The following is a 23,496-nucleotide window of genomic DNA, read 5'->3' on the forward strand; positions in this document are numbered from 1 at the left end:
GTCAGTGTACAGATTTCTCCCCGAGAGAGAGGGGACTGAGAGACACCAGTCAGTGTACAGCTATCTCCCTGAGAGAGAGAGAGGGGTCTGAGAGACACCAGTCAGTGTACAGATATCTCCCTGAGAGAGAGGGGACTGAGAGACACCAGTCAGTGTACAGATATCTCCCTGAGAGAGAGAGAGGGGTCTGAGAGACACCAGTCAGTGTACAGATATCTCCCTGAGAGAGAGGGGACTGAGAGACACCAGTCAGTGTACAGATATCTCCCTGAGAGAGAGAGAGGGGTCTGAGAGACACCAGTCAGTGTACAGATATCTCCCTGAGAGAGAGAGAGGGGACTGAGAGACACCAGTCAGTGTACAGATAGCTTCCCGAGAGAGAGGACTGAGAGACACCAGTCAGTGTACAGATATCTCCCTGAGAGAGAGAGGGGACTGAGAGGCACCAGTCAGTGTACAGATATCTCCCTGAGAGAGAGGGGACTGAGAGACACCAGTCAGTGTACAGGTATCTCCCTGAGAGAGAGAGAGGGGACTGAGAGACACCAGTCAGTGTAGAGATATCTCCCTGAGAGAGAGAGGGGACTGAGAGACACCAGTCAGTGTACAGATATCTCCCTGAGAGAGAGGGGACTGAGAGACACCAGTCAGTGTACAGATAGCTTCCCGAGAGAGAGGACTGAGAGACACCAGTCAGTGTACAGATATCTCCCTGAGAGAGAGGGGACTGAGAGACACCAGTCAGTGTACAGATATCTCCCTGAGAGAGAGGGGACTGAGATACACCAGTCAGTGTACAGATATCTCCCTGAGAGAGAGAGGACTGAGAGACACCACTCAGTGTACAGATATCTCCCCGAGAGAGAGAGAGAGGGGACTGAGAGACGCCAGTCAGTGTACAGATATCTCCCTGAGAGAGAGAGGGGACTGAGAGACACCAGTCAGTGTACAGATATCTCCCCGAGAGAGAGGGGACTGAGAGACACCAGTCAGTGTACAGATATCTCCCTGAGAGAGAGAGGGGACTGAGACACACCAGTCAGTGTACAGATATCTCCCTGAGAGAGAGAGAGGGGACTGAGAGACACCAGTCAGTGTACAGATATCTCCCCGAGAGAGAGAGGACTGAGAGACACCAGTCAGTGTACAGATATCTCCCCGAGAGAGATAGAGAGAGAGGGGGACTGAGACACCAGTCAGTGTACAGATATCTCCCTGAGAGAGAGGGGACTGAGAGACACCAGTCAGTGTACAGATATCTCCCTGAGAGAGAGAGGGGACTGAGAGACACCAGTCAGTGTACAGATATCTCCCCGAGAGAGAGGGGACTGAGAGACACCAGTCAGTGTACAGATATCTCCCTGAGAGAGAGGGGACGAAGAGACACCAGTCAGTGTACAGATATCTCCCCGAGAGAGGGGGGACTGAGAGACACCAGTCAGTGTACAGATATCTCCCTGAGAGAGAGAGAGGGGACTGAGAGACACCAGTCAGTGTACAGATATCTCCCCGAGAGAGAGGGGACTGAGAGACACCAGTCAGTGTACAGATATCTCCCTGAGAGAGAGGGGACTGAGAGACACCAGTCAGTGTACAGATATCTCCCTGAGAGAGAGAGAGGGGTCTGAGAGACACCAGTCAGTGTACAGATATCTCCCTGAGAGAGAGAGAGGGGACTGAGAGACACCAGTCAGTGTACAGATAGCTTCCCGAGAGAGAGGACTGAGAGACACCAGTCAGTGTACAGATATCTCCCTGAGAGAGAGAGGGGACTGAGAGGCACCAGTCAGTGTACAGATATCTCCCTGAGAGAGAGGGGACTGAGAGACACCAGTCAGTGTACAGGTATCTCCCTGAGAGAGAGAGAGGGGACTGAGAGACACCAGTCAGTGTAGAGATATCTCCCTGAGAGAGAGAGGGGACTGAGAGACACCAGTCAGTGTACAGATATCTCCCTGAGAGAGAGGGGACTGAGAGACACCAGTCAGTGTACAGATAGCTTCCCGAGAGAGAGGACTGAGAGACACCAGTCAGTGTACAGATATCTCCCTGAGAGAGAGGGGACTGAGATACACCAGTCAGTGTACAGATATCTCCCTGAGAGAGAGAGGACTGAGAGACACCACTCAGTGTACAGATATCTCCCCGAGAGAGAGAGAGAGGGGACTGAGAGACGCCAGTCAGTGTACAGATATCTCCCTGAGAGAGAGAGGGGACTGAGAGACACCAGTCAGTGTACAGATATCTCCCCGAGAGAGAGAGGACTGAGAGACACCAGTCAGTGTACAGATATCTCCCTGAGAGAGAGGGGACTGAGAGACACCAGTCAGTGTACAGATATCTCCCTGAGAGAGAGAGGGGACTGAGAGACACCAGTCAGTGTACAGATATCTCCCCGAGAGAGAGGGGACTGAGAGACACCAGTCAGTGTACAGATATCTCCCTGAGAGAGAGGGGACGAAGAGACACCAGTCAGTGTACAGATATCTCCCCGAGAGAGGGGGGACTGAGAGACACCAGTCAGTGTACAGATATCTCCCTGAGAGAGAGAGAGGGGACTGAGAGACACCAGTCAGTGTACAGATATCTCCCCGAGAGAGAGGGGACTGAGAGACACCAGTCAGTGTACAGATATCTCCCTGAGAGAGAGGGGACTGAGAGACACCAGTCAGTGTACAGATATCTCCCTGAGAGAGAGGGGACTGAGAGACACCAGTCAGTGTACAGATATCTCCCTGAGAGAGAGGGGACTGAGAGACGCCAGTCAGTGTAGAGATATCTCCCTGAGAGAGAGAGGGGACTGAGAGACACCAGTCAGTGTACAGATATCTCCCCGAGAGAGAGAGGGGACTGAGAGACACCAGTCAGTGTACAGATATCTCCCTGAGAGAGAGAGGGGACTGAGAGACACCAGTCAGTGTACAGATATCTCCCCGAGAGAGAGAGGGGACTGAGAGACACCAGTCAGTGTACAGATATCTCCCGGAGAGAGAGGGGACTGAGACACACCAGTCAGTGTACAGATATCTCCCTGAGAGAGAGAGAGGGGACTGAGAGACACCAGTCAGTGTACAGATATCTCCCTGAGAGAGAGGGGACTGAGAGACACCAGTCAGTGTACAGATATCTCCCTGAGAGAGGGGACTGAGAGACACCAGTCAGTGTACAGATATCTCCCTGAGAGAGAGGGGACTGAGAGACACCAGTCAGTGTACAGATATCTCCCTGAGAGAGAGAGGGGACTGAGAGACACCAGTCAGTGTACAGATATCTCCCCGAGAGAGAGAGGGGACTGAGAGACACCAGTCAGTGTACAGATATCTCCCTGAGAGAGAGAGAGGGGACTGAGAGACACCAGTCAGTGTACAGATATCTCCCTGAGAGAGAGAGGGGACTGAGAGACACCAGTCAGTGTACAGATATCTCCCGGAGAGAGAGGGGACTGAGACACACCAGTCAGTGTACAGATATCTCCCTGAGAGAGAGAGAGGGGACTGAGACACCAGTCAGTGTACAGATATCTCCCTGTGAGAGAGGGGACTGAGAGACACCAGTCAGTGTACAGATATCTCCCTGAGAGAGAGAGGGGACTGAGAGACACCAGTCAGTGTACAGATATCTCCCTGAGAGAGAGAGGGGACTGAGAGACACCAGTCAGTGTACAGATATCTCCCTGTGAGAGAGAGGGGACTGAGAGACACCAGCCAGTGTACAGATATCTCCCTGAGAGAGAGGGGACTGAGAGACACCAGTCAGTGTACAGATATCTCCCTGAGAGAGAGAGGGGACTGAGAGACACCAGTCAGTGTACAGATATCTCCCTGAGAGAGAGGGGACTGAGAGACACCAGTCAGTGTACAGATATCTCCCTGAGAGAGAGAGGGGACTGAGACACACCAGTCAGTGTACAGATATCTCCCTGAGAGAGAGAGAGAGAAAAGGGACTGAGAGACACCAGTCAGTGTACAGATATCTCCCTGAGAGAGAGAGGGGACTGAGAGACACCAGTCAGTGTACAGATATCTCCCTGAGAGAGAGAGGGGACTGAGAGACACCAGTCAGTGTACAGATATCTCCCCGAGAGAGAGAGAGGACTGAGAGACACCAGTCAGTGTCCAGATATCTCCCTGAGAGAGAGAGGGGTCTGAGAGAGAGTGGGGTCTGAGAGAGGTGCGTAATACTCACCATCGCTACGAAGGGACCAGCAGAGGTGAATTTACAAAGTCCAGCGTAAAAGGGCTTGTCCTTGAGGTCGATATAATGATGTTTGGCTAAATCTTCGGTAGGCTGTAGTGTACAATGAATTACATTTCAGAATAAACCACATTATTAAACCTCTATCAGAGTGTTAAAGTGGGAGTGTGGGATTTATCAGTTACAGTGAGGGGTGTGGGGTATATCATTGTTACAGTGAGGGGTGTGGGGTATATCAGTGTTACGGTGAGGGGTGTGGGATATATCAGAGTGGTACAGTGAGGGGTATGGGGTATATCAGTGTTACAGTGAGGAGTGTGGGGTATATCATTGTTACAGTGAGGGGTGTGGGGTATATCAGTGTTACAGTGAGGCGTGTGGGGTATATCAGTGTTACAGTGAGGGGTGTGGGGTATATCAGAGTGTTACAGTGAGGGGCGTGGGGTATATCAGTGTTACAATGAGGGGTGTGGGGTATACCAGAGTGTTACAGTGAGGCGTGTGGGGTATATCAGTGTTACAGTGAGGGGTGTGGTGTATATCAGAGTGTTACAGTGAGGCGTGTGGGGTATATCAGAGTGTTACAGTGAGGGGTGTGGGGTATATCAGTGTTACAGTGAGGGGTGTGGGGTATATCAGTGTCACAGTGAGGGGTGTGGGGTATATCAGTGTTACAGTGAGGGGTGTGGGGTATATCAGTGTTACAGTGAGGGGTATGGGGTATATCAGTGTTACAGTGAGGGGTGTGGGGTATATCAGTGTTACAGTGAGGGGTGTGGGGTATATCAGTGTTACAGTGAGGGGTATGGGGTATATCAGAGTGTTACAGTGAGGGGTGTGTGGTATATCAGTGTTACAGTGAGGGGTGTGGGGTATATCAGTGTTACAGTGAGGGGTATGGGGTATATCAGAGTGTTACAGTGAGGGGTGTGGGGTATATCAGTGTGTTACAGTGAAGGGTGTGGGGTATATCAGTGTTACAGTGAGGGGTGTGGGGTATATCAGTGTTACAGTGAGGGGTGTGGGGTATATCAGAGTGTTACAGTGAGGGGTGTGGGGTATATCAGTGTTACAGTGAGGGGTGTGGGGTATATCAGTGTTACAGTGAGGGGTGTGGGTATTTCAGTGTTACAGTGAGGGGTGTGGGATATATCAGTGTTACAGTGAGGGGTGTGGGGTCTATCAGTGTTACAGTGAGGGGTGTGGGGTATATCAGTGTTACAGTGAGGGGTGTGGGGTATATCAGAGTGTTACAGTGAGGGGTGTGGGGTATATCAGTGTTACAGTGAGGGGTGTGGGGTATATCAGTGTTACAGTGAGGGGTGTGGGGTATATCAGTGTTACAGTGAGGGGTGTGGGTATATCAGAGTGTTACAGTGAGGGGTGTGGGATATATCATTGTTACAGTGAGGAGTGTGGGGTATATCAGTGTTACAGTGTGGGGTGTGGGATTATATCAGAGTGTTACAGTGAGGAGTGTGGGGTATATCAGTGTTACAGTGTGGGGTGTGGGGTATATCAGTGTTACAGTGAGGGGTGTGGGATATATCAGTGTTACAGTGAGGGGTGTGGGGTATATCAGTGTTACAGTGAGGGGTGTGGGGTATATCAGAGTGTTACAGTGAGGGGTGTGGGGTATATCAGTGTTACAGTGTGGGGTGTGGGGTATATCAGTGTTACAGTGAGGGGTGTGGGATATATCAGTGTTACAGTGAGGGGTGTGGGGTATATCAGTGTTACAGTGAGGGGTGTGGGGTATATCAGTGTTACAGTGAGGGGTGTGGGGTATATCAGTGTTACAGTGAGGATTGTGTGATATATCAGTGTTACAGTGAGGGGTGTGGGGTATATCAGTGTTACAGTGAGGGGTGTGGGGTATATCAGTGTTACAGTGAGGGGTGTGGGGTATATCAGTGTTACAGTGAGGGGTGTGGTGTATATCAGTGTTACAGTGAGGGGTGTGGGTATATCAGAGTTACAGTGAGGGGTGTGGGGTATATCAGTGTTACAGTGAGGGGTGTGGGGTATATCAGTGTCACGGTGAGGGGTGTGGGGTATATCAGAGTGTTACAGTGAGGGGCGTGGGGTATATCAGTGTTACAGTGAGGGGTGTGGGGTATATCAGAGTGTTACAGTGAGGGGCGTGGGGTATATCAGTGTTACAGTGAGGGGTGTGGGGTATATCAGTGTTACAGTGAGGGGTGTGGGGTATATCAGTGTTACAGTGAGGGGTGTGGGGTATATCAGTGTTACAGTGAGGGGTGTGGGGTATATCAGAGTGTTACAGTGAGGGGTGTGGGATATATCAGAGTGTTACAGGGAGGGGTGTGGGGTATATCAGTGTTACAGTAAGGAGTGTGGGGTATATCAGTGTTACAGTGAGGGGTGTGGGGTATATCAGTGTTACAGTGAGGGGTGTGGGGTATATCAGTGTTACAGTGAGGGGTGTGGGGTATATCAGTGTTACAGTGAGGGGTGTGAGGTATATCAGTGTTACAGTGAGGGGTGTGGGGTATATCAGTGTTACAGTGAGGGGTGTGGGGTATATCAGTGTTACAGTGAGGGGTGTGGGGTATATCAGTGTTACAGTGAGGGGTGTGGGGTATATCAGTGTTACAGTGAGGGGTGTGGGGTATATCAGAGTTACAGTGAGGGGTGTGGGGTATATGAGTGTTACAGTGAGGGGTGTGGGGTATATCAGAGTGTTACAGTGAGGGGTGTGGGGTATATCAGTGTTACAGTGAGGGGTGTGGGGTATATCCGTGTTACAGTGAGGGGTGTGGGGTATATCAGAGTGTTACAGTGAGGGGTGTGGGGTATATCAGAGTGTTACAGTGAGGGGTGTGGGGTATATCAGAGAGTTACAGTGAGGGGTGTGGGATATATCAGTGTTACAGTGAGGGGTGTGAGGTATATCAGAGTGTTACAGTGAGGGGTGTGGGATTTATCAGTTACATTGAGGGGTGTGGGGTATATCAGTGTTACAGTGAGGGGTGTGGGGTATATCAGTGTTACAGTGAGGGGTGTGAGGTATATCAGTGTTACAGTGAGGGGTGTGGGATATATCAGTGTTACAGTGAGGGGTGTGGGGTATATCAGTGTTACAGTGAGGGGTGTGGGGTATATCAGTGTTACAGTGAGGGGTGTGGGATATATCAGTGTTACAGTGAGGGGTGTGGGGTATATCAGTGTTACAGTGAGGGGTGTGGGGTATATCAGTGTTACAGTGAGGGGTGTGGGATTTATCAGTTACAGGGAGGGGTGTGGGGTATATCAGTGTTACAGTGAGGGGTGTGAGGTATATCAGTGTTACAGTGAGGGGTGTGGGGTATATCAGAGTGTTACTGTGAGGGGTGTGGGTATATCAGAGTGTTACAGTGAGGGGTGTGTGATTTATCAGTTACAGTGAGGGGTGTGGGATTTATCAGTTACATTGAGGGGTGTGGGATTTATCAGTTACATTGAGGGGTGTGGGGTATATCAGTGTTACAGTGAGGGGTGTGGTGTATATCAGTGTTACAGTGAGGGGTGTGGTGTATATCAGTGTTACAGTGAGGGGTGTGGGGTAAATCAGTGTTACAGTGAGGGGTGTGGGGTATATCAGAGTGTTACAGTGAGGGGTGTGGGATATATCAGTGTTACAGTGAGGGGTGTGGGATATATCAGTGTTACAGTGAGGGGTGTGGGGTATATCACAGTTACAGTGAGGGGTGTGGGGTATATCAGTGTTACCGTGAGGGGTGTGGGGTATATCAGTGTTACAGTGAGGGGTGTGGGGTATATCAGTGTTACAGTGAGGGGTGTGGGGTATATCAGAGTGTTACAGTGAGGGGTGTGGGATTTATCAGTTACATTGAGGGGTGTGGGGTATATCAGTGTTACAGTGAGGGGTGTGGTGTATATCAGTGTTACAGTGAGGGGTGTGGGGTAAATCAGTGTTACAGTGAGGGGTGTGGGGTATATCAGAGTGTTACAGTGAGGGGTGTGGGATATATCAGTGTTACAGTGAGGGGTGTGGGATATATCAGTGTTACAGTGAGGGGTGTGGGATATATCAGTGTTACAGTGAGGGGTGTGGGGTATATCACAGTTACAGTGAGGGGTGTGGGGTATATCAGTGTTACAGTGAGGGGTGTGGGGTATATCAGTGTTACAGTGAGGGGTGTGGGGTATATCAGTGTTACAGTGAGGGGTGTGGGGTATATCAGAGTGTTACAGTGAGGGGTGTGGGATTTATCAGTTACATTGAGGGGTGTGGGGTATATCAGTGTTACAGTGAGGGGTGTGGTGTATATCAGTGTTACAGTGAGGGGTGTGGGGTAAATCAGTGTTACAGTGAGGGGTGTGGGGTATATCAGTGTTACAGTGAGGGGTGTGGGGTAAATCAGTGTTACAGTGAGGGGTGTGGGATATATCAGTGTTACAATGAGGGGTGTGGGGTATATCAGTGTTACAGTGAGGGGTGTGGGATATATCAGTGTTACAGTGAGGGGTGTGGGGTATATCAGAGTGTTACAGTGAGGGGTGTGGGATATATCAGTGTTACAGTTAGGGGTGTGGGATATATCAGCGTTACAGTGAGGGGTGTGGGATATATCAGTGTTACAGTGAGGGGTGTGGGGTATATCAGTGTTACAGTGAGGGGTGTGGGGTATATCAGAGTGTTACAGTGAGGGGTGTGGGGTATATCAGTGTTACAGTGAGGGGTGTGGGGTATATCAGTGTTACAGTGAGGGGTGTGGGGTATATCAGAGTGTTACAGTGAGGGGTGTGGTGTATATCAGTGTTACAGTGAGGGGTGTGGGGTATATCAGTGTTACAGTGAGGGGTGTGGGGTATATCAGAGAGTGTTACAGTGAGGGGTGTAGGGTATATCAGAGTGTTACAGTGAGGGGCGTGGGGTATATCAGAGTGTTACAGTGAGGGGTGTGGGGTATATCAGTGTTACAGTGAGGGGTGTGGGTTATATCAGAGTGTTACAGTGAGGGGTGTGGGATTTATCAGTTACATTGAGGGGTGTGGGGTATATCAGAGTGTTACAGTGAGGTGTGTGGGGTATATCAGTGTTACAGTGAGGGGTGTGGGTATTTCAGTGTTACAGTGAGGGGTGTGGGGTATATCAGAGTGTTACAGTGAGGGGTGTGGGATTTATCAGTTACATTGAGGGGTGTGGGGTATATCAGTGTTACAGTGAGGGGTGTGGTGTATATCAGTGTTACAGTGAGGGGTGTGGTGTATATCAGTGTTACAGTGAGGGGTGTGGGGTAAATCAGTGTTACAGTGAGGGGTGTGGGGTATATCAGTGTTACAGTGAGGGGTGTGGGGTAAATCAGTGTTACAGTTAGGGGTGTGGGATATATCAGCGTTACAGTGAGGGGTGTGGGATATATCAGTGTTACAGTGAGGGGTGTGGGGTATATCAGTGTTACAGTGAGGGGTGTGGGGTATATCAGAGTGTTACAGTGAGGGGTGTGGGGTATATCAGTGTTCCAGTGAGGGGTGTGGGGTATATCAGTGTTACAGTGAGGGGTGTGGGGTATATCAGAGTGTTACAGTGAGGGGTGTGGTGTATATCAGTGTTACAGTGAGGGGTGTGGGGTATATCAGTGTTACAGTGAGGGGTGTGGGGTATATCAGAGAGTGTTACAGTGAGGGGTGTGGGATATATCAGTGTTACAGTGAGGGGTGTGGGGTATATCAGTGTTACAGTGAGGGGTGTGGGGTATATCAGAGTGTTACAGTGAGGGGTGTGGGGTATATCAGTGTTACAGTGAGGGGTGTGGGGTATATCAGTGTTACAGTGAGGGGTGTGGGGTATATCAGAGTGTTACAGTGAGGGGTGTGGTGTATATCAGTGTTACAGTGAGGGGTGTGGGGTATATCAGTGTTACAGTGAGGGGTGTGGGGTATATCAGAGAGTGTTACAGTGAGGGGTGTAGGGTATATCAGAGTGTTACAGTGAGGGGCGTGGGGTATATCAGAGTGTTACAGTGAGGGGTGTGGGGTATATCAGTGTTACAGTGAGGGGTGTGGGTTATATCAGAGTGTTACAGTGAGGGGTGTGGGATATATCAGAGTGTTACAGTGAGGGGTGTGGCATATATCAGTGTTACAGTGAGGGGTGTGGGATATATCAGAGTGTTACAGTGAGGGGTGTGGGGTATATCAGTGTTACAGTGAAGGGTGTGGGGTATATCAGAGTGTTACAGTGAGGGGTGTGGGGTATATCAGTGTTACAGTGAGGGGTGTGGGGTATATCAGTGTTACAGTGAGGGGTGTGGGGTATATCAGTGTTACAGTGAGGGGTGTGGGGTATATCAGAGTTACAGTGAGGGGTGTGGGGTATATGAGTGTTACAGTGAGGGGTGTGGGGTATATCAGAGTGTTACAGTGAGGGGTGTGGGGTATATCAGTGTTACAGTGAGGGGTGTGGGGTATATCCGTGTTACAGTGAGGGGTGTGGGGTATATCAGAGTGTTACAGTGAGGGGTGTGGGGTATATCAGAGTGTTACAGTGAGGGGTGTGGGGTATATCAGAGAGTTACAGTGAGGGGTGTGGGATATATCAGTGTTACAGTGAGGGGTGTGAGGTATATCAAAGTGTTACAGTGAGGGGTGTGGGATTTATCAGTTACATTGAGGGGTGTGGGGTATATCAGTGTTACAGTGAGGGGTGTGGGGTATATCAGTGTTACAGTGAGGGGTGTGAGGTATATCAGTGTTACAGTGAGGGGTGTGGGATATATCAGTGTTACAGTGAGGGGTGTGGGGTATATCAGTGTTACAGTGAGGGGTGTGGGGTATATCAGTGTTACAGTGAGGGGTGTGGGATATATCAGTGTTACAGTGAGGGGTGTGGGGTATATCAGTGTTACAGTGAGGGGTGTGGGGTATATCAGTGTTACAGTGAGGGGTGTGGGATTTATCAGTTACAGGGAGGGGTGTGGGGTATATCAGTGTTACAGTGAGGGGTGTGAGGTATATCAGTGTTACAGTGAGGGGTGTGGGGTATATCAGAGTGTTACTGTGAGGGGTGTGGGTATATCAGAGTGTTACAGTGAGGGGTGTGTGATTTATCAGTTACAGTGAGGGGTGTGGGATTTATCAGTTACATTGAGGGGTGTGGGATTTATCAGTTACATTGAGGGGTGTGGGGTATATCAGTGTTACAGTGAGGGGTGTGGTGTATATCAGTGTTACAGTGAGGGGTGTGGTGTATATCAGTGTTACAGTGAGGGGTGTGGGGTAAATCAGTGTTACAGTGAGGGGTGTGGGGTATATCAGAGTGTTACAGTGAGGGGTGTGGGATATATCAGTGTTACAGTGAGGGGTGTGGGATATATCAGTGTTACAGTGAGGGGTGTGGGGTATATCACAGTTACAGTGAGGGGTGTGGGGTATATCAGTGTTACAGTGAGGGGTGTGGGGTATATCAGTGTTACAGTGAGGGGTGTGGGGTATATCAGTGTTACAGTGAGGGGTGTGGGGTATATCAGAGTGTTACAGTGAGGGGTGTGGGATTTATCAGTTACATTGAGGGGTGTGGGGTATATCAGTGTTACAGTGAGGGGTGTGGTGTATATCAGTGTTACAGTGAGGGGTGTGGTGTATATCAGTGTTACAGTGAGGGGTGTGGGGTAAATCAGTGTTACAGTGAGGGGTGTGGGGTATATCAGAGTGTTACAGTGAGGGGTGTGGGATATATCAGTGTTACAGTGAGGGGTGTGGGATATATCAGTGTTACAGTGAGGGGTGTGGGGTATATCACAGTTACAGTGAGTGGTGTGGGGTATATCAGTGTTACAGTGAGGGGTGTGGGGTATATCAGTGTTACAGTGAGGGGTGTGGGGTATATCAGTGTTACAGTGAGGGGTGTGGGGTATATCAGAGTGTTACAGTGAGGGGTGTGGGATTTATCAGTTACATTCAGGGGTGTGGGGTATATCAGTGTTACAGTGAGGGGTGTGGTGTATATCAGTGTTACAGTGAGGGGTGTGGTGTATATCAGTGTTACAGTGAGGGGTGTGGGGTAAATCAGTGTTACAGTGAGGGGTGTGGGGTATATCAGTGTTACAGTGAGGGGTGTGGGGTAAATCAGTGTTACAGTGAGGGGTGTGGGATATATCAGTGTTACAATGAGGGGTGTGGGGTATATCAGTGTTACAGTGAGGGGTGTGGGATATATCAGTGTTACAGTGAGGGGTGTGGGGTATATCAGAGTGTTACAGTGAGGGGTGTGGGATATATCAGTGTTACAGTTAGGGGTGTGGGATATATCAGCGTTACAGTGAGGGGTGTGGGATATATCAGTGTTACAGTGAGGGGTGTGGGGTATATCAGTGTTACAGTGAGGGGTGTGGGGTATATCAGAGTGTTACAGTGAGGGGTGTGGGGTATATCAGTGTTACAGTGAGGGGTGTGGGGTATATCAGTGTTACAGTGAGGGGTGTGGGGTATATCAGAGTGTTACAGTGAGGGGTGTGGTGTATATCAGTGTTACAGTGAGGGGTGTGGGGTATATCAGTGTTACAGTGAGGGGTGTGGGGTATATCAGAGAGTGTTACAGTGAGGGGTGTAGGGTATATCAGAGTGTTACAGTGAGGGGCGTGGGGTATATCAGAGTGTTACAGTGAGGGGTGTGGGGTATATCAGTGTTACAGTGAGGGGTGTGGGTTATATCAGAGTGTTACAGTGAGGGGTGTGGGATTTATCAGTTACATTGAGGGGTGTGGGGTATATCAGAGTGTTACAGTGAGGTGTGTGGGGTATATCAGTGTTACAGTGAGGGGTGTGGGTATTTCAGTGTTACAGTGAGGGGTGTGGGGTATATCAGAGTGTTACAGTGAGGGGTGTGGGATTTATCAGTTACATTGAGGGGTGTGGGGTATATCAGTGTTACAGTGAGGGGTGTGGTGTATATCAGTGTTACAGTGAGGGGTGTGGTGTATATCAGTGTTACAGTGAGGGGTGTGGGGTAAATCAGTGTTACAGTGAGGGGTGTGGGGTATATCAGTGTTACAGTGAGGGGTGTGGGGTATATCAGTGTTACAGTGAGGGGTGTGGGGTATATCAGAGTTACAGTGAGGGGTGTGGGGTATATGAGTGTTACAGTGAGGGGTGTGGGGTATATCAGAGTGTTACAGTGAGGGGTGTGGGGTATATCAGTGTTACAGTGAGGGGTGTGGGGTATATCCGTGTTACAGTGAGGGGTGTGGGGTATATCAGAGTGTTACAGTGAGGGGTGTGGGGTATATCAGAGTGTTACAGTGAGGGGTGTGGGGTATATCAGAGAGTTACAGTGAGGGGTGTGGGATATATCAGTGTTACAGTGAGGGGTGTGAGGTATATCAGAGTGTTACAGTGAGGGGTGTGGGATTTATCAGTTACATTGAGGGGTGTGGGGTATATCAGTGTTACAGTGAGGGGTGTGGGGTATATCAGTGTTACAGTGAGGGGTGTGAGGTATATCAGTGTTACAGTGAGGGGTGTGGGATATATCAGTGTTACAGTGAGGGGTGTGGGGTATATCAGTGTTACAGTGAGGGGTGTGGGGTATATCAGTGTTACAGTGAGGGGTGTGGGATATATCAGTGTTACAGTGAGGGGTGTGGGGTATATCAGTGTTACAGTGAGGGGTGTGGGGTATATCAGTGTTACAGTGAGGGGTGTGGGATTTATCAGTTACAGGGAGGGGTGTGGGGTATATCAGTGTTACAGTGAGGGGTGTGAGGTATATCAGTGTTACAGTGAGGGGTGTGGGGTATATCAGAGTGTTACTGTGAGGGGTGTGGGTATATCAGAGTGTTACAGTGAGGGGTGTGTGATTTATCAGTTACAGTGAGGGGTGTGGGATTTATCAGTTACATTGAGGGGTGTGGGATTTATCAGTTACATTGAGGGGTGTGGGGTATATCAGTGTTACAGTGAGGGGTGTGGTGTATATCAGTGTTACAGTGAGGGGTGTGGTGTATATCAGTGTTACAGTGAGGGGTGTGGGGTAAATCAGTGTTACAGTGAGGGGTGTGGGGTATATCAGAGTGTTACAGTGAGGGGTGTGGGATATATCAGTGTTACAGTGAGGGGTGTGGGATATATCAGTGTTACAGTGAGGGGTGTGGGGTATATCACAGTTACAGTGAGGGGTGTGGGGTATATCAGTGTTACAGTGAGGGGTGTGGGGTATATCAGTGTTACAGTGAGGGGTGTGGGGTATATCAGTGTTACAGTGAGGGGTGTGGGGTATATCAGAGTGTTACAGTGAGGGGTGTGGGATTTATCAGTTACATTGAGGGGTGTGGGGTATATCAGTGTTACAGTGAGGGGTGTGGTGTATATCAGTGTTACAGTGAGGGGTGTGGTGTATATCAGTGTTACAGTGAGGGGTGTGGGGTAAATCAGTGTTACAGTGAGGGGTGTGGGGTATATCAGAGTGTTACAGTGAGGGGTGTGGGATATATCAGTGTTACAGTGAGGGGTGTGGGATATATCAGTGTTACAGTGAGGGGTGTGGGGTATATCACAGTTACAGTGAGGGGTGTGGGGTATATCAGTGTTACAGTGAGGGGTGTGGGGTATATCAGTGTTACAGTGAGGGGTGTGGGGTATATCAGTGTTACAGTGAGGGGTGTGGGGTATATCAGAGTGTTACAGTGAGGGGTGTGGGATTTATCAGTTACATTGAGGGGTGTGGGGTATATCAGTGTTACAGTGAGGGGTGTGGTGTATATCAGTGTTACAGTGAGGGGTGTGGTGTATATCAGTGTTACAGTGAGGGGTGTGGGGTAAATCAGTGTTACAGTGAGGGGTGTGGGGTATATCAGTGTTACAGTGAGGGGTGTGGGGTAAATCAGTGTTACAGTGAGGGGTGTGGGATATATCAGTGTTACAATGAGGGGTGTGGGGTATATCAGTGTTACAGTGAGGGGTGTGGGATATATCAGTGTTACAGTGAGGGGTGTGGGGTATATCAGAGTGTTACAGTGAGGGGTGTGGGATATATCAGTGTTACAGTTAGGGGTGTGGGATATATCAGCGTTACAGTGAGGGGTGTGGGATATATCAGTGTTACAGTGAGGGGTGTGGGGTATATCAGTGTTACAGTGAGGGGTGTGGGGTATATCAGAGTGTTACAGTGAGGGGTGTGGGGTATATCAGTGTTACAGTGAGGGGTGTGGGGTATATCAGTGTTACAGTGAGGGGTGTGGGGTATATCAGAGTGTTACAGTGAGGGGTGTGGTGTATATCAGTGTTACAGTGAGGGGTGTGGGGTATATCAGTGTTACAGTGAGGGGTGTGGGGTATATCAGAGAGTGTTACAGTGAGGGGTGTAGGGTATATCAGAGTGTTACAGTGAGGGGCGTGGGGTATATCAGAGTGTTACAGTGAGGGGTGTGGGGTATATCAGTGTTACAGTGAGGGGTGTGGGTTATATCAGAGTGTTACAGTGAGGGGTGTGGGATTTATCAGTTACATTGAGGGGTGTGGGGTATATCAGAGTGTTACAGTGAGGTGTGTGGGGTATATCAGTGTTACAGTGAGGGGTGTGGGTATTTCAGTGTTACAGTGAGGGGTGTGGGGTATATCAGAGTGTTACAGTGAGGGGTGTGGGATTTATCAGTTACATTGAGGGGTGTGGGGTATATCAGTGTTACAGTGAGGGGTGTGGTGTATATCAGTGTTACAGTGAGGGGTGTGGTGTATATCAGTGTTACAGTGAGGGGTGTGGGGTAAATCAGTGTTACAGTGAGGGGTGTGGGGTATATCAGTGTTACAGTGAGGGGTGTGGGGTAAATCAGTGTTACAGTTAGGGGTGTGGGATATATCAGCGTTACAGTGAGGGGTGTGGGATATATCAGTGTTACAGTGAGGGGTGTGGGGTATATCAGTGTTACAGTGAGGGGTGTGGGGTATATCAGAGTGTTACAGTGAGGGGTGTGGGGTATATCAGTGTTACAGTGAGGGGTGTGGGGTATATCAGTGTTACAGTGAGGGGTGTGGGGTATATCAGAGTGTTACAGTGAGGGGTGTGGTGTATATCAGTGTTACAGTGAGGGGTGTGGGGTATATCAGTGTTACAGTGAGGGGTGTGGGGTATATCAGAGAGTGTTACAGTGAGGGGTGTAGGGTATATCAGAGTGTTACAGTGAGGGGCGTGGGGTATATCAGAGTGTTACAGTGAGGGGTGTGGGGTATATCAGTGTTACAGTGAGGGGTGTGGGTTATATCAGAGTGTTACAGTGAGGGGTGTGGGATATATCAGAGTGTTACAGTGAGGGGTGTGGCATATATCAGTGTTACAGTGAGGGGTGTGGGATATATCAGAGTGTTACAGTGAGGGGTGTGGGGTATATCAGTGTTACAGTGAAGGGTGTGGGGTATATCAGAGTGTTACAGTGAGGGGTGTTGGATATATCAGTGTTACAGTGAGGGGTGTGCGGTATATCAGAGTGTTACAGTGAGGGGTGTGGGGTATATGAGTGTTACAGTGAGGGGTGTGGGGTATATCAGAGTGTGTTACAGTGAGGGGTGTGGGATATATCAGAGTGTTACAGTGAGGGGTATGGGGTATATCAGTGTTACAGTGAGGGGTGTGGGGTATATCAGTGTTACAGTGAGGGGTGTGGGATATATCAGTGTTACAGTGAGGGGTGTGGGGTATATCAGTGTTACAGTGAGGGGTGTGGGGTCTATCAGTGTTACAGTGAGGAGTGTGGGGTATATCAGTGTTACAGTGAGGGGTGTGGGATATATCAGTGTTACAGTGAGGGGTGTGGGGTATATCAGTGTTACAGTGAGGGGGGTGGGGTATATCAGAGTGTTACAGTGAGGGGTGTGGGGTATATCAGAGTGTTACAGTGAGGGGTGTGGTGTATATCAGAGTTACAGTGAGGGGTGTGGGATATATCAGAGGGTTACAGTGAGGGGTGTGGGATATATCAGTGTTACAGTGAGGGGTGTGGGGTATATCAGTGTTACAGTGAGGGGTGTGGGGTATATCAGTGTCACGGTGAGGGGTGTGGGATATATCAGTGTTACAGTGAGGGGTGTGGGGTATATCAGTGTTAAAGTGAGGGGTGTGGGGTATATCAGTGTTACAGTGAGGGGTGTGGGGTATATCAGTGTTACAGTGAGGGGTGTGGGGTATATCAGAGTGTTACAGTGAGGGGTGTGGGATATATCAGTGTTACAGTGAGGGGTGTGGGGTATATCACAGTTACAGTGAGGGGTGTGGGGTATATCAGTGTTACAGTGAGGGGCGTGGGGTATATCAGTGTTACAGTGAGGGGTGTGGGGTATATCAGTGTTACAGTGAGGGGTGTGGGGTATATCAGTGCTACAGTGAGGGGTGTGGGTATTTCAGTGTTACAGTGAGGGGTGTGGGATATATCAGTGTTACAGTGAGGGGTGTGGGATTTATCAGTTACAGTGAGTGGTGTGGGGTATATCAGAGTGTTACAGTGAGGGGTGTGGTGTATATCAGTGTTACAGTGAGGGGTGTGGGGTATAGCAGAGTGTTACAGTGAGGGATGTGGGATATATCAGTGTTACAGTGAGGGGTATGGGGTTTATCAGTGTTACAGTGAGGGGTGTGGGTATATCAGAGTGTTACAGTGAGGGGTGTGGGGTATATCAGAGTGTTACAGTGAGGGGTGTGGGGTATATCAGTGTTACAGTGAGGGGTGTGGGTATATCAGAGTGTTACAGTGAGGGGTGTGGGGTATATCAGTGTTACGGTGAGGGGTATGGGGTATATCAGTGTTACAGTGAGGGGTGTGGGGTATATCAGAGTGTTACAGTGAGGGGTGTGGGGTATATCAGAGTGTTACAGTGAGGGGTGTGGGGTATATCAGTGTTACAGTGAGGGTTGTGGGGTATATCATTGTGTTACAGTGAGGGGTGTGGGGTATATCAGTGTTACAGTGAGGGGTGTGGGTATATCAGAGTGTTACAGTGAGGGGTGTGGGGTATATCACTGTTACAGTGAGGGGTGTGGGATATATCAGTGTTACAGTGAGGGGTGTGGGGTATATCAGAGTGTTACAGTGAGGGGTGTGGGGTATATCAGTGTTACAGTGAGGGGTGTGGGGTATATGAGTGTTACAATGAGGGGTGTGGGGTATATCAGACTGTTACAGTGAGGTGTGTGGGGTATATCAGTGTTACAGTGAGGGGTGTGGGATATATCAGTGTTACAGTGAGGGGTGTGGGGTATATCAGTGTTACAGTGAGGGGTGTGGGATATATCAGTGTTACAGTGAGGGTTGTGGGGTATATCAGTGTTACAGTGAGGGGTGTGGGGTATATCAGTTACAGTGAGGGATGTGGGATATATCAGTGTTACAGTGAGGGGTGTGGGATATATCAGTTACAGTGAGGGATGTGGGGTATATCAGTGTTAGAGTGAGGGGTGTGGGATATATCAGAGTGTTACAGTGAGGGGTGTGGTGTATATCAGTGTTACAATGAGGGGTGTGGGGTATATCAGAGTGTTACAGTGAGGGGTGTGGGGTATATCAGTGTTACAGTGAGGGGTGTGGGGTATATCAGAGTGTTACAGTGAGGGGGGTGGGATATATCAGTGTTACAGTGAGGGGTGTGGGGTATATCAGTGTTACAGTGAGGGGTGTGGGATATATCAGGGTTACAGTGAGGGGTGTGGGGTATATCAGTGTTACAGTGAGGGGTGTGGGGTATATCAGTGTTACAGTGAGGGGTGTGGGACATATCAGTTACAGTGAGGGATGTGGGGTATATCAGTGTTCGAGTGAGGGGTGTGGGATATATCAGAGTGTTACAGTGAGGGGTGTGGGGTATATCAGTGTTACAATGAGGGGTGTGGGGTATATCAGAGTGTTACAGTGAGGGGTGTGGGATATATCAGAGTGTTGCAGTGAGGGGTGTGGGGTATATCAGAGTGTTACAGTGAGGGGTGTGGGATATATCAGTGTTACAGTGAGGGGTGTGGGGTATATCAGTGTTACAGTGAGGGGTGTGGGGTATACCAGTGTTACAGTGAGGGGTGTGAGGTATATCAGAGTGTTACAGTGAGGGGTGTGGGATATATCAGTTACAGTGAGGGATGTGGGATATATCAGTGTTACAGTGAGGGGTGTGGGATATATCAGTTACAGTGAGGGATGTGGGGTAAATCAGTGTTAGAGTGAGGGGTGTGGGATATATCAGCGTTACAGTGAGGGGTGTGGGGTAAATCAGAGTGTTACAGTGAGGGCTGTGGGGTATATCAGTGTTACAGTGAGGGGTGTGGGGTATACCAGAGTGTTACTGTGAGGGGCGTGGGATATATCAGTGTTACAGTGAGGGGTGTGGGGTATATCAGAGTGTTACAGTGAGGGGTGTGGGGTATATCAGTGTTACTGTGAGGGGCGTGGGGTATATCAGAGTGTTACAGTGAGGGGTGTGGGTATATCAGTGTTACAGTGAGGGGTGTGGGGTATATCAGTGTTACAGTGAGGGGTGTGGGATATATCAGTGTTACAGTGAGGGGTGTGGGGTATATCAGAGAGTGTCACAGTGAGGGGTGTGTGGTATATCAGTGTTACAGTGAGGAGTGTGGGATATATCAGTGTTACAGTGAGGGGTGTGGGGTATATCAGTGTTACAGTGAGGGGTGTGGGGTATATCAGTGTTACAGTGAGGGGTGTGGGATATATCAGTGTTACAGTGAGGGGTGTGGGGTATATCAGTGTTACAGTGAGGGGTGTGGGGTATATCAGTGTTACAGTGAGGGGTGTGGGATATATCAGTGTTACAGTGAGGGGTGTGGGGTATATCAGTGTTACAGTGAGGGGTGTGGGGTATATCAGTGTTACAGTGAGGGGTGTGGGGTATATCAGTGTTACAGTGAGGGGTGTGTGGTATATCAGTGTTACAGTGAGGGGTGTGGGGTATATCAGAGAGTGTCACAGTGAGGGGTGTGGGATATATCAGTGTTAAAGTGAGGGGTGTGGGGTATATCAGAGTGTTACAGTGAGGGGTGTGGGGTATATCAGAGTGTTACAGTGAGGGGTGTGGGGTATATCAGTGTTACAGTGAGGGGTGTGGGATATATCAGAGTGTTACAGTGAGGGGTGTGGGGTATATCAGTGTTACTGTGAGGAGTGTGTGATATATCAGTGTTACAGTGAGGGGTGTGGGATATATCAGTGTTACAGTGAGGGGTGTGGGGTATATCAGAGTGTTACAGTGAGGGGTGTGGGATATATCAGTGTTACAGTGAGGGGTGTGGGGTATATCAGTGTTACAGTGAGGGGTGTGGGGTATATCAGTGTTACTGTGAGGAGTGTGGGGTATATCAGTGTTACAGTGAGGGGTGTGGGTATATCAGTGTTACAGTGAGGGGTGTGGGGTATATCAGTGTTACTGTGAGGAGTGTGGGGTATATCAGTGTTACAGTGAGGTGTGTGGGATATATCCGTGTTACAGTGAGGGGTGTGGGGTATATCAGAGTGTTACAGTGAGGGGTGTGGTATATATCAGAGTGTTACAGTGAGGGGTGTGGGGTATATCAGTGTTACAGTGAGGGGTGTGGGATATATCAGAGTGTTACAGTGAGGGGTGTGGGATATATCAGTGTTACAGTGAGGGGTGTGGGATATATCAGTGTTACAGTGAGGGGTGTGGGGTATATCAGTGTTACTGTGAGGAGTGTGGGGTATATCAGTGTTACAGTGAGGGGTGTAGGTATATCAGTGTTACAGTGATGGGTGTGGGGTATATCAGTGTTACTGTGAGGAGTGTGGGGTATATCAGTGTTACAGTGAGGGGTGTGGGTATATCAGTGTTACAGTGAGGGGTGTGGGATATATCAGTGTTACAGTGAGGGGTGTGAGGTATATCAGTGTTACAGTGAGGGGTGTGGGGTACATCAGTGTTACAGTGAGGGGTGTGGGATATATCAGTGTTACAGTGAGGGGTGTGGGATATATCAGTGTTACAGTGAGGGGTGTGGGATATATCAGAGTGTTACATGAGGGGTGTGGGGTATATCAGAGTGTTACAGTGAAGGGTGTGGGGTATATCAGTGTTACAGTGAGGGGTGTGGGGTATATCAGTGTTACAGTGAGGGGTGTGGGGTATATCAGTGTTACAGTGAGGGGTGTGGGGTATACCAGAGTGTGTTACAGTGAGGGGTGTGGGGTATATCAGTGTTACAGTGAGGGGTGTGGGATATATCAGAGTGTTACAGTGAGGGGTATGGGGTATATCAGTGTTACAGTGAGGGGTGTGGGGTATATCAGTGTTACAGTGAGGGGTGTGGGATATATCAGTGTTACAGTGAGGGGTGTGGGGTATATCAGTGTTACAGTGAGGAGTGTGGGGTATATCAGTGTTACAGTGAGGGGTGTGGGATATATCAGTGTTACAGTGAGGGGTGTGGGATATATCAGAGTGTTACAGTGAGGGGTGTGGGATATATCAGTGTTATAGTGAGGGGTGTGGGGTATATCAGTGTTACAGTGAGGGGTGTGGGGTATATCAGTGTCACGGTGAGGGGTGTGGGATATATCAGTGTTACAGTGAGGGGTGTGGGGTATATCAGTGTTACAGTGAGGGGTGTGGGGTATATCAGTGTTACAGTGAGGGGTGTGGGGTATATCAGTGTTACAGTGAGGGGTGTGAGGTATATCAGTGTTACAGTGAGGGGTGTGGGGTATATCAGTGTTACAGTGAGGGGTGTGGGGTATATCAGTGTTACAGTGAGGGCTGTGGGATATATCAGTGTTACAGTGAGGGGTGTGGGATTTATCAGTTACAGTGTGTGGTGTGGGGTATATCAGAGTGTTACAGTGAGGGGTGTGCGGTATATCAGAGTGTTACAGTGAGGGGTGTGGGATATATCATTGTTACAGTGAGGGGTGTGGGGTATATCAGTGTTACAGTGAGGGGTGTGGGATATATCAGTGTTACAGTGAGGGGTGTGGGGTATATCAGTGTTACAGTGAGGGGTGTGGGGTATATCAGTGTTACAGTGAGGGGTGTGGGATATATCAGTGTTACAGTGAGGGGTGTGGGATTTATCAGTTACAGTGAGTGGTGTGGGGTATATCAGAGTTTTACAGTGAGGGGTGTGGTGAATATCAGAGCGTTACAGTGAGGGGTGTGGGGGATATCAGTGTTACAGTGAGGGGTGTGGGATATATCAGTGTTACAGTGAGGGGTGTGGGGTATATCAGTGTTACAGTGAGGGGTGTGGGGTATATCAGAGTGTTACAGTGAGGGGTGTGGGATATATAAGTGTTACAGTGAGGGGTGTGGGGTATATCAGAGTGTTACAGTGAGGGGTGTGGGATATATCAGTGTTACAGTTAGGGGTGTGGGATATATCAGTGTTACAGTGAGGGGTGTGGGGTATATCAGTGTTACAGTGAGGGGTGTGGGTAAATCAGTGTTACAGTTAGGGGTGTGGGATATATCAGTGTTACAGTGAGGGGTGTGGGATATATCAGTGTTACAGTGAGGGGTGTGGGGTATATCAGTGTTACAGTGAGGGGTGTGAGGTATATCAGTGTTACAGTGAGGGGTGTGGGGTATATCAGAGTGTTACAGTGAGGGGTGTGGGATATATCAGTGTTACAGTTAGGGGTGTGGGATATATCAGTGTTACAGTGAGGGGTGTGGGGTATATCAGTGTTACAGTGAGGGGTGTGGGTAAATCAGTGTTACAGTTAGGGGTGTGGGATATATCAGTGTTACAGTGAGGGGTGTGGGATATATCAGTGTTACAGTGAGGGGTGTGGGGTATATCAGTGTTACAGTGAGGGGTGTGAGGTATATCAGTGTTACAGTGAGGGGTGTGGGGTACAGCAGAGTGTTACAGTGAGGGGTGTGGGATATATCAGTGTTAAAGTGAGGGGTATGGGGTATATCAGTGTTACAGTGAGGGGTGTGGGTATATCAGAGTGTTACAGTGAGGGGTGTGGGGTATATCAGAGTGTTACAGTGAGGGGTGTGGGGTATATCAGTGTTACAGTGAGGGGTGTGGGGTATATCAGAGTGTTACAGTGAGGGGTGTGGGGTATATCAGTGTTACAGTGAGGTGTGTGGGTATATCAGAGTGTTACAGTGAGGGGTGTGGGGTATATCAGTGTTACAGTAAGGGGTGTGGGATATATCAGTGTTACAGTGAGGGGTGTGGGGTATATCAGTGTTACAGTGAGGGGTGTTGGATATATCAGTGTTACAGTGAGGGGTGTGGGGTATATCAGTGTTACAGTAAGGGGTGTGGGATATATCAGTGTTACAGTGAGGGGTGTGGGGTATATCAGTGTTACAGTGAGGGGT

General features: G+C 49.2%; 1 protein-coding gene across 1 annotated transcript in view; it reads right to left on the minus strand.

The window, feature by feature from the left end:
- The window catches only part of LOC140406819 (nucleoside diphosphate kinase A-like), a 53,359-nt gene that overhangs the window by 2,625 nt on the left and 27,238 nt on the right, over positions 1-23,496 (minus strand). Inside the window, exon 3 of the mRNA XM_072494718.1 lies at positions 4,186-4,287. Within this exon, the coding sequence (XP_072350819.1) occupies positions 4,186-4,287 (102 nt within the window). The remainder of the gene's footprint in view (positions 1-4,185; positions 4,288-23,496) is intronic.

This window comes from Scyliorhinus torazame, unplaced genomic scaffold (genome assembly GCF_047496885.1).
Source record: "Scyliorhinus torazame isolate Kashiwa2021f unplaced genomic scaffold, sScyTor2.1 scaffold_895, whole genome shotgun sequence".
Classification (NCBI taxonomy): Eukaryota; Metazoa; Chordata; class Chondrichthyes; order Carcharhiniformes; family Scyliorhinidae; genus Scyliorhinus; species Scyliorhinus torazame.